Source organism: Macaca nemestrina, chromosome 5 (genome assembly GCF_043159975.1).
Source record: "Macaca nemestrina isolate mMacNem1 chromosome 5, mMacNem.hap1, whole genome shotgun sequence".
NCBI lineage: Eukaryota > Metazoa > Chordata > Mammalia > Primates > Cercopithecidae > Macaca > Macaca nemestrina.
Window position 1 is genome coordinate 147,193,397 of NC_092129.1, and position 15,795 is coordinate 147,209,191.

Below are 15,795 nucleotides of genomic sequence, written 5' to 3' on the forward strand. Positions count from 1 at the left end.
TCTAATAGAAAATTTCCTATAGGCGATGAAAGAAAAACAGTCTTAAGATTGAAAGGGCCAGTTGATAGTGGTACCCACGAGGAAGGAGTGATTTTTCACCCAGATACATCCTGGTGAAATTTCTGAATTCTGTAGCTTACAAGAAAATTCTGAAGTCTTCCAAGGAAGAACAAGCTATGTGCAAAGGAATAAGAATCTTACTCGTTACACCAAAGACAATGCTTTTGATCATTGTCTATAGCTATATGTATTTTGAACCTAGAATTCCGTACTCAGCCAAACTATCATTTATGTACGAGAACAAAATTAACTTTTTGGAATTTGCAGACTCATATTTTTGAAAAAAATACTGTGAGATGTACCAAAACAAACAAAAAAATAAGAAGCAACAACTCAAGGCATAAGAAACAGTAGTGAGAAAAAAAAAGTAATTCCCATATCAGATACATTTATCCTGAAAGATCTCTGAAGCAGTAGAGCTGTAATGTTAAAAGTAATATTAATAGGCCGGGCGCGGTGGCTCAAGCCTGTAATCCCAGCACTTTGGGAGGCCAAGACGGGTGGATCACGAGGTCAGGAGATCGAGACCATCCTGGCTAACACAGTGAAACCCTGTCTCTACTAAAAAATACAAAAAACTAGCCAGGCGAGGTGGCGGGCGCCTGTAGTCCCAGCTACTCAGGAGGCTGAGGCAGGAGAATGGCGTGAACCCGGGAGGTGGAGCTTGCAGTGAGCTGAGATCCGGCCACTGCACCCCAGCCTGGGCGACAGAGCAAGACTCCGTCTCAAAAAAAAAAAAAAGTAATATTAATAATGAAACAGTCTGGACTGGGCACAGTGGCCCACACCTGTAATCCCCACACTTTGGGAGGGCAGGGTAGGTGTGTCACTTGAGGCTGGGAGTTCAAAACCAGCCTGGCCAATATGACAAAACCCCATCTCTACTAAAAATACAAAATTTAGCAAGGTATGATGGCACATGCCTGTAATCCCAGCTACTCAAGAGGCTGAGGCAGGAGAATCACTTGAACCCAGGAGACAGAGGTGGCAGTGAGCCAGGATTATACCACTGCCTGGGTGACAGAGGGAGACTCTGTCTCAAAATAATAAAAAAAACAATAACAACAGTCTGGATTCTGGGTTATTTTAACAAAAGGTGGTGAGGGTAGGAAATGAAGAGGGGAAGGCAAAATTGTCTAAAATTATTTTATTTTTTAAAACATTTTTTGGCCGGGCACGGTGGCTCACGCCTATAATCCTAACACTTTGGGAGGCCGAGGCAGGCGAGTCATGAGGTCAAGAGATCAAGACCATCCTGGCTAACACGGCGAAACCCCATCTCTACTAAAAATACAAAAAATTAGCTGGGCGTGGTGGGGGCGCCTGTAGTCCCAGCTACTTGGGAGGCTGAGGCAGGAGAATGGCATGAACCCGGGAGGCAGAGTTTGCAGTAAGCTGAGATCATGCCCCTGCACTCCAGCCTGGGCGACAGAGCAAGACTGTCTCAAAAAAAAAAAAAAATTTTTTTTTGGAAATGAGGTCTTGCTCTGTCGTCCAGGCTGGCATGCAGTGGCACAGTTGTGGCTCATTGCAGCTCAACCTCCTGCCCTCAAGCCATCCTCCCACCTCAGCCACCGGAGTAGCTGGGACTGCAGGTGCACACCCAGCTAACTTTTTTTATCCTTCTAGAGACTGGGTCTTGCTATATTGCTCAAGCTGGTCTTGAACTCCAGGGCTTAAGCGATCTGCCTGCTGCAGCCTCCCAAGTAGTTGAGATTACAAGCTAGTGTACTACCACAACTAGCTGTCTTAATTTCTTGTTCCAGGGGAGATTATGCTGATTAATTCTTTTATTTTATTTTATTTTATTTTATTTTTAAGATTCAGGGGAGACATGTGCCAGTTTGTTACATGGATATATTGTCTGTAATGCTGAGGTTTGGGCTTCTATTGAACCCATCATCCAGGTAGTGAACATAGAATATAGGCCTTGTACCTACCCCTCCATCGTTTTTCACTTTTGGAGTCCCCAGTGTCTCTTGTCTCCATCTTTATGTCTGTGTGTACTCAGTTTAGCTCCTACTTATAAGTGAGAACAGGCAGTATTTGGTTTTCTATTTCTGTGTTAATTCACTTAGGATAGTGGCCTCCAGCTGCATCTGTGTTGCTGCAGGGGACATCCTTTCATTCTTTTTTATGGCTGCATAGTATTTCATGGTGTATATGTACCACATTTTCTTTTTTTTTTTTTTTCTTTCAAGTCTGTCAAGCTATTCTTTACTTTGGAGAGAGGGCAGGGCAGAGTGCTCTGTCCTCCTTGGCAGTGGCTTTTGTCACGGTGGCCAGGACATTGCTCACCTCCTCCTGCTTCCTCTTGGTGCGGATGTGCATCCCCACCCTTGTCTTGATGAACTTGAGGGCCCATTTGTCCTTGGAAACCTTCAGTAACTCCATGGTGCACGGCTTGTATGGGGTGAAGCCACACACCTCTCAGATCATATCCTGCACGAACTTGGTGTATTTGGTAAGGTGCCTGCCAGGGCGGCTGTGCCTGGGCTTCCTCACGTTCTTGTCACCTTGTGGCCCTTATTGAGGCCCATGGCCATAGGGTAGCACAGACCCATGGCTGCTGCTCTCCAATGGTGGCCGTAGTGGAAGGAAGCCCACATTTTCTTTATCCAATCCACCGTAGATGGACACCTAGGTTGATTCTGTGTCTTTGCTACTAAGAATATAACTGTACTTAAGAGTAAGTGCTGTGGTGGGCATGGTGGCTCATGCCTGTAATCCCAGCACTTTGAGAGGCCAAGGTGGGAAGATCACTTGAGCCCAGGAGTTTGAGACCAAACTGGGCAACATAGTAAGACCCTATTTCTACAGAAAAAAAAAAAAAGAAAAAAAAAAGCCAGGCATGGTGATGCATACCTGTAGTGCCGGCTACTCAGGAGGCTGTAGTGGGAGGATCATTTGGGTCACATTTATACCACTGCACTCTTAACCTGGACAACAAAGCTAAACCCTGTCTCAAAACAAAACAAGCTGGGTGTGGTGGCTCATGCCTGTAATCCTAGCACTTTGGGAGGCCGAGGTAGGCGGATCATTTGAGGTCAGGAGTTTAAGATCAGCCTGGCCAATATGGTGAAACCCTACCTCTACTAAAAATACAAAAATTAGCCAGGCGTGGTGGCGGGTGCCTATAGTCCCAGCTACTTGGGAGGCTTAGGCAGGAGAATTGCTTGAACCTGGGAGGTGGAGGCTGTAGTGAGCTAAGATCATGCCACTGCACTCTAGCCTGGGCAACAGAGTGAAACTGTGTCTCAAACACACACACACACACACACACACACACACACAATGCTGCAGTAAACATGTCAGTGCAAATGCTAGCTCTCTTTCTGATAGAACGATTTATTTTCCTTTGGTTGTATACCCAGTAATGGATTGCTGGGTCAAATGGTAGTTTGATTTTTAGTTCTGTGAGAAATTTCCAAACTGCTTTCCACAGGAGTTGAACTGATTTCCATTCTCATCAACAGTGTTTAAGCATTCCCTTTTCTCCACAACCTTGCCAACATCTGTTATTTTTTGATTTTTTAATAATAGTCATTCTGACTCAGGTGTGAGATGGTATCTCATTATGGCTTTGATTTGCATTTCTCTGATGATTGGTGATGTTGAGCATTTTTTGCAGGTTCGTTGACTGCTTCTTCGTGTCATTTGCCTACTTTTTAATGGGGCTATTTTTTTTTTCTTGTTGATTTGTTTAAGTTCTTTATAGATTCTGGATATTAGTCCTTTGTCAGATACATAATATGCAAATGTTTTCTCCCATTCTGTAGTTTGTCCATCTGCTTTGTTGGGAGTTTATTTTGCTATGCTGAAGCTCTTTAGTTTAATTAGGTCCCAACTGTCAGTTTTTCTTTTTGTTGCATTTGATTTTGGGGACTTAGTCATAAATTCTTTGCCTAGGCAATGTCTGGAAGAGTATTTTCTAGGTTTTCTTCTGGGATTTATATGCTTCGAGGCCTTACATTTAAGCCTTTAATCCATCTTGAGTTTGTTTTTATATATGGTGAGAGGTAGAGGTCTGGTTTCCTATTTGGATGCCTTTTATTTCTTTCTCTTGCCTGATTGCTCAGGCTAAGACTTGCCATATACCGATTGCTGTGGCTCAGTACCATGCCGAATAGGAGTGGACACTCTTTTTTTGTTCCAGTTCTTAGGCAGAATGCTTCCAACTTTTGCCCATTCGGTATGATATTGACAGCTCAGTGCAGTGGTTCACACCTGTAATCCCAGGACTTTGGAAGACCGAGGCAGGAGGATTGCATGAGCCTAGAAGTTCAAGACCAGCCTGGGCAGCATAGTGAAACCTTGTCTCTACAAAAAATAAAAAAAAATTAGCCGCACATAGTGGCATGCCCCTGTAGTCCCAGCTTACTTGGGAGGCTGATGCAGAAGGATCACTGGAGCCTGGGTGATAGAGGCTTCGGTGAGTTATGGTTGCACCACTGCACTCCAGCCTGGGCAATGGAATAAGACTTTGTCTCAAAAAAAAAAAAAAAAGATATTGTCATCGGTGGCTCTTACTATTTTGAAGTATATTCCTTTGATGCTTAGTTTATTGAGGGTTTTTTTATAATGAAGGGATGTTGGATTTTATTGAATGCTTTATGCTGACTGATTCTGAACATTGATAAATATATGTGTGTGTGTGTGTGTGTGTATATATATATATATATCTTTAAATGATTTGTTCAGACTTTAATGGAAAGTACTAGTAAGAATAGCATGTAGAATTTCCAAACCACCCCATGTGGAGTGGGGAAATAGAGGAACAAGGAAAACTTCATCAATTGAGCAAAAGTTGTTTTAAAAAATAAGAAAACACTGGCCGGGCGTGGTGGCTCACGCCTATAATCCTAGCACTTTGGGAGGCCAAGGCAGGCAGATCATGAGGTCAGGAGATCGAGACCATCCTGGCTAACATGGTGAAACCCTGTCTCTACTAAAAATACAAAAAATTAGCTGGGCGTGGTGGCAGGCGCCTGTAGTCCCAGCTACTCGGGAGGCTGAGGCAGGAGAATGACGTGAACCCGGGAGGCAGAGGTTGTAGTGAGCTGAGATTGCGCCACTGCTCACCAGACAGAGCGAGACTGTCTCAAAAAAAAAAAAAAAAAAAAAAAAAAAAAAAAAGAAAAAGAAAACATCGTGTGAAAAACCTAAGACAAGAATAAAACCACTCATGTCAGTGATTACAAAAAATATGAATGGGGTAAAGTCACCTATTAAAGGAAAAAGGTCTTATAAAGTGAGAACAACAATAATGTCTAGTTACGTGTTCTTTATAAATGAAACACCAAAAATGTACCAAAAATTGAAAATAGAGGAAAGATTACATCTGCCCATATTGAGATCTGATGGAGCTGTGAGACTTTACATTTTTGTTTTTCATATGCTTTTGAAGTATTTATGAATGTCCTGGGATGTAAGTCCAGGAACAGAGAGCAAATTCTTAGAACCACTTTATTATATGTTTTCACAAAATAATGTCATAACGGTACTTGGTCTAAAGTGGCCAGTGTTTATTCTTTCAAATACTTTGGATTTATGTAATTTCTTTCTTCCAAAAAGGTATCTTCAAGTCTTCAGGTAGAATAAAAATCATAGTAGAAAATAAGTCTTTCTGGCCAGCCATGGTGGCTCATGCTTGTAATCCCAACACTTCGGGAAGCCAAGGTGGGAGGATTGCTTGAGGCCAGGAGTATGAGACCAGCCTGGCAACATGGTGAGACCCCATTCTTAACAACAACAACAACAAAATAGCCAGGCGTGGTGGTGTGTGCCTGTAGTCCCAGCTACTAGGGAGGCTGAGGAAAGAGAATAGCTTGAGTCCACGAGTGTGAGGCTGCAATGAGCCATGATCACACCACTGCACTCCAGGCTGGGCAACAGAGTGAGACCCCCAACTCAAAACAAAAAAATAAAGAGGCTGGGCACAGTGGCTCACACCTGTAATCCCAGCACTTTGGGAGGCCGAGGCAGGAGGATCACTTGAGGTCAGGAGTTCAAGACCAGCCTGGCCAACATGGCGAAACCCTGTCTCTACTAAAAACACAAAAATTAGCTGGGCACGGTGGTCCCAGCTACTCGGGAGTCCGAGTCACGAGAATTCCTTGAACTCAGGAGGCAGAGGTTGCAGTAAGTGGAGGTTGTAGTGAGGCAAGATCACACCACTACACTCCAGTCTGGGCAACAGAACGAAACTCTGTCTCAAAAAAAGAAAAAAAAACAGTCTTCTGTTGCTGCTGCTGCTGCTGCTGCTGCTGCTGCTGCTGCTGTTGTTACAAAAAAAAAAAAAATTCCAGCCAGTTGGTCATTTATTTTAGAATAGTATTAAAAAACAAAGGTTCCATGTCAATATAGAATTTGTATAGCTTCCTAGAATTTATTAAAATAGGAATACTAATAGAGTCAAAAAGGAAAATTTATATAAATTAGTGAAAATTACCACCCTGTCCTTAATGCCCTATTTTAAGATTAGTCACTAAATAAATATTTACTTGCTGGCCCTGAACTCTGTGCTGGGTATTGTGAGGCACAAAAGAAGTACAAGATACTGCCTTTGCCTACTAAGAATTTTATTCATACTTTGACAGCTTTCTGTGTTGAGCCATTAAATGTTTTCTTACACAGAGCTCTCAAACATGTTTAATCTGGTATAATTTACCACTAGGTGGAGGAAAATAATTACAGCTAACATTCATGTAGTTCATCTCTGTATATCCACACTTTACAATAGCATTTTCACATGATAGACACCCTAACATATGAATGAATGAATGAATGAATGAATGAATGAATGAATGAATATCAGGTGCTAGATTAAAAGCTGTAATTCAGTATCTAATTTAATCCTCTCCACAATTATCATTTAGCTAGTATATTATGCACATTCTATCAGTGAAGAAACTGAGCTTCAAATCACTTTAATTACCTTGCCCAAAGTCATAATCAAAGTGCCAGAATGGGACTGGAATCCAGGTCTAACGCAAGTGCTATAGTGGTGTGAAGGGAAGACTGGTAAGGGCTGGTGTTCATGGAGAATTTGTTGCTAGATGTGTACTTCTTGTTTAGACTAAGGAAAAGAAATCATTTGCATAAATGTTACTCAGTTCCAGGAGCCAGGTTTCATGCCTGTTAGCATCTAGCATCTGTCCATCAGTTCCAGAAGCAATCTTACAGTGGTGTGTGTTCATCCTAAATAATACAAAACAGTGCAGAGGAGGAAGGGGGACAGTTTAGGGGAAATCTGACCACCATGCATGATGGAAGTGTTTCTCTTATTCTCCTGCTTTTAGAAAGCCATCTCTGCTTGCTTTTTCAGGGGGTTATTAAGATCCTACTCTCTTGGATACCATGCTCTATTAGGCAGGAGACACAGGCAGAGAGAAGCTCACTTGGCATGAATTAACCAACAGAGAAAACCTTTGCTCAGTGGGAGTAACCTGTCACAACCTGGTTTTCTCTGGCCACATAACCAGTCTTGTCTAGTAGTAATGCCATTACAACATTCCCATTCAGATCCCCATGACCCAGTAATTGTTTTGAGAATGAGTGCAAAGCTATCAGACACCAACTACTATAATTAGAAAAGGAAAAATAGACACTTACCAGAGCTAATGTCTTTAGGCTGGAGCATTTACAGCTTTTTGGGTTTTTTTTGTTTTTTAAGTTATGGAGCCTCTTTCTCAGTTTTGCTTCCTAAAATACAAATTGCATGGTTTAGGGGTTCTTGCATTTCATTTTTGTTACTGCTGTGCACTCTCTTTCCTTTTTTCCCCCCTATTTTAATCGGAGTACAAATTGCTGTCAGCACATCGAGTTCATGTGCCAGCCACATTCAGAACAGGGTGTTCTGTGCTCTTCAAAACAAAATTGCTCTAGGGCAGTAAGAGAACAATAAGTCAGAGCTCCAGTTTAAGTGATGTTTTGCAGCTCGCTTGATGTGGTTACACTCCGATTGCGCAGCTAAGCTTGGGTAATTTGGTTTGGTTTGAGTTTGTGGGGATTTGGAGGACCTCCCTCCCCCTTTAAGTTACATAGTCTTTAAGTCAGGAAAAAAATGTTGTCTCTTTTTAACTTGTTTATTTCTTTCTCTACCAAAAAAGCCCTAAGTAGAAGCATCCTGTATGTACTTTTATTCTCTTTGGGCACGTCATAGATGATTTACTTCCCGTAAATCATGCTGCTTGGGATTAGCAACAGACCTCCTGAGCCCTAGAGGCTGCACTCCCAGTGAGTCATGATGGTTATTATTAAATATTTATTAAGTTAGTATTTGCACTAAAAGATGCCAGGTCAAAAAGCAACCACAGGTCTTCCACAGCCAGAGCTGCCATGGTTTTTGTTTTGTTTTGGCTTTTTTGGTAGCAGTTTTAAAGATAACATTAAAAAGAATAAGTGGAGCTATAGGAACTAGTCACATCTGCATCTGTTACCGCAAGTGGGGCCCCTGACTGTGGCAATCAGCAGTCTTTCGTGGCTCCAAGTAGTATGTGAGTTCTTGTCAGCAGTCTTGTAGAACTTGTCACATCAGTGTTCCAAGTTTAGAAACCAGTTAACCCAGCAATGCCCTTTGCTACTTGTAGATGTAGAGAATCAATGGGCTGTATTCACCATGAGGCTGTGATACCTCCTTTTACTCTGACGTTCCGAATATTATCAGTATTACAAAGTGATGGTTTTGGTTTTTTTTTATATAAACTGGGGTGTATGTATCTGGATGTGTATCCGTTTAAGATTTTATAGTACTACAGGGTCCAATTTTGAAGGGTTAGATTTACCAGGAAGAAAAAAAAAAAGATTAGTCCACATGTAAAGTAGAAAATATTTATAAGAGCTACCACAAATGTTTACTGTCCTATTACAGCATCAGACACTAGTTCTGTCATTTATTGTCTCTCTGAGAAAGACGAGCTACAATGAATGTTTTGCTTTCTTAATTATGCCTTTGTTACAGTTTGACTTTTTTTTTTGGCACAGTTACTTCATTTATCTTTCCCAACATGTTTATTAGTAGCCAGTCTTTTTCCCTCACTAATGATGGGTTATCACATCTAAAGAGAACTTCTGAGATTGCTTATATAATTTTAATATCAAGTACATACATCAAGCTGAAAAACAGCCTAGGAAACTAACTCACAGGCAGGAATCCTTGCAGAGTCTCTGGATTTCCTGTTTTGAAAACATTCAAACTCGATCAACCAAAAGCCACAACAAATGTACTGATAATTTCCTCCCCCACTAAATGTACTCTCCTTAAGGGAGGAAGATGATACTTCCAACAATAAACTTCAGACAAAAAAAATCTGTCAACTAAGTTGTGAGCTACTAGGACAATAAATCTTTATGCTTGAGACATTCCACAATACGTGAGCTGAAATTTACTTTGCTCAGCAAATCTTTTTTTTTTTTTTTTAATGAAAAATGTTATTAGTCTAAATTTCTTGGGCAGAGTTTTAAATATTTAGAACTCGTAACCTCTTTAGAAACATCCATTTTTACTCCAGTGAAAATATCTTTTTTTTTTTTTTTTTTTTTGAGACGGAGTCTCGCTCTGTAGCCCAGGCTGGAGTGCAGTGGCCGGATCTCAGCTCACTGCAAGCTCCGCCTCCCGGGTTCCCGCCATTCTCCGGCCTCAGCCTCCCGAGTAGCTGGGACTACAGGCGCCCGCCACCTCGCCCGGCTAGTTTTTTGTATTTCTTAGTAGAGACGGGGTTTCACCGTGTTATCCAGGATGGTCTCGATCTCCTGACCTCGTGATCCACCCGTCTCGGCCTCCCAAAGTGCTGGGATTACAGGCTTGAGCCACCGCGCCCGGCCATCTTTTTTTTTTTTTTAATGGAGACAGGGTCTCACTCTGTCACCCAGGCTGGATTGCAGTTCCCGCAATAATAACTCAATGCAGCCTCGAACTCCTAGGTTCAAGCAGTCCTCCCACCTCAGCCTCCTGAGTAGGTGGGACTTACAGGTGTGCGTCACCACCCTCAGCAAATTCAATAAAAATATCTTAAACCTCAGACTCCCTGTAGAACCTCTCTAGTATGCATGTACAGTCATATGCTGCGTAACATTTTGTTTAACAGCAGATTGCACATCGGACAGTGGTCCTATGAAATTATAATTCCTTATTTTTACTCTACTTTCTCAATGTTTAGATATGCAAATACTTACCATCGTGTTACAGTTACCTACCATATTCAGTACAGTAACATGCTATACCGATTTGTAGCCTAGGAGCAATACGCTATACCACTTAGCCTAGGTTATAGTAGGCTGCTCCATCTTGATTTGTGTAAGAACATTCTAAGATGCTCCCACAATGATGAGAATACCTGATGACACATCTCTCAGAATGTATCCCCATCCTTAAGTGAAGCATGACTGTATTTGAAAATTTTAAAGTTGAATTTATTTTTTAAATGTTTTCCAATCCAGAATGAACTTTCAATTTGCCACAAGTTAATTTTATCTAGAGCATTCTAAAAGTAAGTATAACAGAAGGAATTACCAGCATTTATGACTATGGGACATAAACTAAAATGCCGTATGCCAGCTCTACCCAGACACTCCAGCTCTAGCCCTTGTTTGGAGGAGCTGACTCAAGAGTTAGGCCCTTTCTAGTTTGACCCAAGTTTCCTAGACCCCATTTTGTGTCTGCAAGGGGAACACGTCAAGATGGTATTAATACTGGTGAGTTAAAAAAGGATAGTGAGTACTCACTTCGGCAGTACATATTTGGAACAATACAGAGAAGATTTAGCAAATCAAAAGGAAGAAGAAAAGGTTAGAAAGCTTTAGAGCATAAATGTCCTGTGGACATTCTGGCACCTAGTGTCTACACCATTCCTGTTCATTTTTCAGTTTTTCTCATTTCTCAGACCTGGGCTAGAGGTAATTCAATTAAATGATTAACTGCAGGAATTCGATTTGAAGCTGGTTTCTGGGCTATATTGATATTGAGAGTGATATTACCAGGTCATAGAATCGTAGAATTTTAGAGCTTCATTGAGATCATGTAGTTCAAAAGTAGAATGAGTTAGATTTGAATTTTTATTTGGAAGATAATAGTTGTCTTATTGGGCATGAAATGAGTATAACAGAACGAGTGATTTTTAGTCTCTCTACAAGTCATTGATCTAAAGTAGATCAGCCAGTGTTAGAAGCATTTTAGGAAATCTCTAATTTTGAATCTAGGCTGTTATATTACAGAAGTAGAAATAAAGGATTTTCTCTTTCTTTTCTTTTTTTTTTTTTTTTTAGACAGAGTCTCCCTGTGTTGCCCAGGCTGGAGGCTAGAGTGCAGTAGCATGATCTCGGCTCACTGCAACTTCCGCCTCCCAGGCTCAAGTGATTCTCATGCCTCAGCCTCCCCAGTAGCTGGGATTACAGGCACGTGCTACCACACCTGGCTATTTTTTGTATTTTTAGTAAAGATGGGGTTTTGCCATGTTGGCCAGGCTAGTCTCAAACTCCTGACCTCAGGTGATTCGCCTGCCTCGGCCTCCCAAAGTGCTGGGATTACAGGTGTGAGGCACCGCGCCCAGTCAGGATTTTCTTATGAAATCCAAATTACCATATTGCTTGATGACTGTTATGCTATATTACCAGCCATCCATTTTTCTTATTACATCAAAAACTTAAATAGAAAGAATAAATACCCTTAATATTAAAAGTAGTTGTAAAGTTTCAGAGTATTGTTTTTCCTAGAAATGAAGAGTCTAGGCCAGACGTGGTGGCTCACGCCTGAAATCCCAGCACTTTGGGAGGCTGAGGCAGGTGGATCACCTGAGGGTCAGGAGTTTGAGACCAGCCTGGGCAACGTGGTGAAACCCTAAAAATACGAAATTAACCGGGTGTGGTGGCACACACCTGTAATCCCAGCTACTTCAGAGGCTGAGACAGGAGAATTGCTTGAACCCAGGAGGTGGAGGCTGCAGTGAGCTGATATTGTGCCACTGCACTCCAGCCTAGGTGAGACAGAGCAAGACTCTGTCTCAAAAAACAGTTTAACTGATCAAGAAAAAATAGATATCTGTATGCATTTTTCCTATTTTGTCTTAAGATAAAAAGCCTCTTATTTTAATATGAAATTACCCTGGTAATGAGCTTGGTAAATTGGGGTGGAACAAGGAATTAGGCCTCCCAAAATTGACCTCCTAACATTTCAGGGGAGGTTATTAAGTAATTTGATTTGTGAAGTTATAGTAGACTCTTGATTCTTTCACACTTTATTATTTCCAGTAAGGGATATAGCTAAGATAGTTATTGATGTTGTTGTCTTTGGATTTACCATTGTTATTCAGATATATTTGTGAATGAGATTAGGACTCTTAAAGAAGAAGGAGCATCTGTATTCATTTAACCTTTGTATATCATTGGAGAAATAGCCATTTAGTTTGGTTTTTTGGCATCTGAAGCCAAGATGCAGTTACAGGTGTTTAAGCCATTATATATTTGATATTAAATTTGTGGCATTTGATAACTATTTATTAAATAATCCAGCATGTCTTGACGTTGTATTATAGGTGAGGAAACTTCTGTCACATAGTAGGCTTAGAATAAACCTATGTTTCTGGTTTGTTACCTACTAAGCTGTCTTATTGATACAAATATCAGTAATTACAAGTTTAACCCAAAACAGAAATATGGTTGCTCCTAAACTTTCAGACTGGGTAGACTAAGCTTCACCAAGACATACTGTGTATGTCTCTTGATGAAATGAGAAAGGGGAAATGGTATTTGCTACATTGTCGGCACTCATTTATCACATCACTGAATTAGCCAGTCCTAAGAAGCAGCTCTGTTGACTCCTGTCTCCTTGCCCTCAGTCCACCTGGAAGGCCGCTGTGGTGAAAGGATGTTTGACTGCAGAGATGTGGCATTCACTGTGGGTGAAGGAGAAGACCACGACATTCCAATTGGAATTGACAAAGCTCTGGAGAAAATGCAGCGGGAAGAACAGTGTATTTTATATCTTGGACCAAGGTAAGCAGCATACCAGTTTGGAACACAGTTTAGGAAGTCACCTAAAGGACAGGAATATGCTTGCTTTTTCATTCAGTGTTTTGGCATTTTCAGTGAAGTTAATCCAACAGCGGAAACAATTAAATCAGGCTGCAGTTAGTCATCACATAAATTAATGGACCTTACAATATCATAGAGGTTTGTGAGCATGTTTACTTGATTGATATATGTTCAGAATAGGACTTACAGGCACTTTTTGCTTTTGTGATGATTTGTCTTGCCTGCATTATTGCCAAGACAGGCAGTTATGGACTCTTCTCATATGTGGTTCTCTCACCCCCTCTTTCCTTTTCTCTAAACTAGGCAAGAGGCAGGAAAACATGGGGGTTGGGATCAAAGAAGCATTTGGATGATTTACTACCACTTGAACTTGTGTCACTTGGTCTTATACAGAGTCCCTGGAAAAAAAAAAAAAAAAAAAAAAAACACATTCTTCCTGGATCTAAAGGCAACGGAGATGACTCATTTTTTGCCTAAATTTTTCCCATCATAAGGATATCCATTAGCACTTCCAAGCTTAGAGCCATCAGACACTGACAGTCTCTCTTATGAAAACATGTTTAGTATTATTTTTAGATCTAAAATTATACCATGAATCCAACCCTTCTGTCTTGAGAAACAGACCCCTGAGAGAACCCAGGGTGTTTTGATTTTGTCTGCATGAGAGTGCATCTGCTTATCTAGTGTATCCTGCCCCTGGCTCCATGGATTTCAGACAGTGGGATTCTGAGTTACTGAGAATCTTGATGACCTGCACTTGCCAGTAGGTGATGTTATGCCTTTGGTGGTGTCATTTTGTAGACTCTGTAGTAATCCAACGGCAGTTTACCTTTGCCCCAGCACTTGATCCATAATCATATATATATATTTTTTGAGACGGAGTCTTGCTCTGCCACCCAGGCTAGAGTGCAGTGGCATGATCTTGGTTCACTGCAACCTCTACCTCCGGGTTCAAGTAATTCTCCTGCCTCAGCTTCCCAAGTAGCTGAGGCTGAAGATTACAGGCACCCACCACCATGCCCGTCTAATTTTTGTATTTTAAGTAGAGACGGGGTTTCACTATGTTGGCCAGGCTGGTCTTGAACACCTGACTTCAAGTGATCTTCCCACTTCGGCCTCCCAAAGTGCTGGGATTACAGGTGTGAGCCACTATGCCCAGCCCATGATCATATTTTTGAGGTGATGTTTTAGCCATGCAACTACCACTTGAAAATCCTTCCAAAATGCTCTACCTTGAACTCTTTATAGCCCTCACTGAGGCACCCTTTGTATAATGCCTTCTTTTTCTCTACCTGGTTCCTCTTTCCACTAACTGTAGCCGCCACTTCAATGTGTCTTATTTATATTAATATTTACTCTATATTTGTAGTTTATTCTTAGGTAAAACTAATTCTGTTTCGGTGAGATACTTCTTAAAATTCAGATAGAGCATAGAAAAAGCTATCTCTTCCATATCTAAATAATCTCTAATTACTTTTTTTTTTTTTTTGTAACAGGATCTCACTCTGTCGCCCAGGCTGGAGTGCAGTGGCACAATCACGGCTCACTGCAACCTCAGCCTCCAGGGCTCAGATGATCCTTCCACTTCAGTCTCTGGAGTAGCTGGGACTACAGGTGTGCACCACCACACCCAGCTACTTTTTGTACTTTTTGTGGAGACAGGGTTTTGCCATGTTGCCCAGGCTGGTCTCCAACTCCTGGACTCAAGTGATCCGCCTGCCTCACCCTCCCAAAGTGCTGGGATTGATTACAGCCACTGCACCAGGCCATATCTGATTATTTTTAATCAGCATTTCAAAATTACAGTAGTTTTAAACTCAGAGAGGTGGATTTATGTGTAATGTATGTTTTCAGAATTTAAGCTTCCTTAGGATAAATTCTGTATGTATTATGACAATGTAATGTTATATGAACCAGTTTATATACATTACATTTTAGCCTGGCTGACAAGGCAGTTGTGGGGACAGATGTCTCAAGTGTAATGGCAAAGAAAAATAGAAATTGTCTTTATATTTTTTAACGCAAAGTTCTTTTCAGATTTAAACTGTTTGTTGTCTCATTAGTGGCTAGACCCTGCTCTGTGCACTTGGCCAAGGCACTTAACCCTCCTAAGCCTCAGTTTCCCCTCTGTAAATAGGCATGACAGTATCCACCTCATAAAGTTATGGAGAGCTAAATGAAATCCTGCACATGTAGGGCACAAGTGAGCCCGCGGTGTGTGAGCTTTTGTTGGTATTGTGACAGCTTGCCTTCTCTTCTATTTTACCCTCGGACCACAAGAAAAAGGAAATCCTGTTTAACATGAGATCGATTTTTCAGATCTTTTCAGGCATAAAAGTTGTCAATAGGTTTTCATAAATTTCTAGGTATAAAAATTTTTCATGTGTTTTATGGAAATAGTTTAGCATATTTAGAAAGGAACATTATTTTTGTTCAAGGTGTTGGTATGTTGAAGAATTATGTGAAGTGCATTCTCTGTAATACGAGACTGCTGCATATGCATTATGTAGTACTACATATATATGTAGAAAACCCCTACATGCTATATATGTGTGTGTGTATATATATGTACTTATATGCATACCCTGTGTGTGTGTAGAAAACCCCTAGATGCTAAGCATGTTTTCAGTGCATGCAGTGAATTTACTTCTTTTATTGAGGTTCCCACTTTCATAAAACATTGTAGCTAAATGTTGCTATAAGTAT

At 41.0% G+C, this 15,795-nt stretch overlaps 1 protein-coding gene, 1 long non-coding RNA gene and 1 pseudogene across 2 annotated transcripts in view; 1 reads left to right on the top strand and 2 right to left on the bottom strand.

Annotated features, from left to right (window-relative positions):
* Positions 1-15,795, top strand: part of LOC105474504 (FKBP prolyl isomerase 5) — a 124,016-nt gene that overhangs the window by 85,486 nt on the left and 22,735 nt on the right. Inside the window, exon 6 of the mRNA XM_011729220.2 lies at positions 12,894-13,050. Within this exon, the coding sequence (XP_011727522.1) occupies positions 12,894-13,050 (157 nt within the window). The remainder of the gene's footprint in view (positions 1-12,893; positions 13,051-15,795) is intronic.
* Positions 1-15,795, bottom strand: part of LOC105474505 (uncharacterized) — a 112,198-nt gene that overhangs the window by 43,523 nt on the left and 52,880 nt on the right. The window lies entirely within an intron of this gene.
* LOC139363421 (large ribosomal subunit protein eL36-like) lies at positions 1,862-8,292 on the bottom strand (annotated as a pseudogene).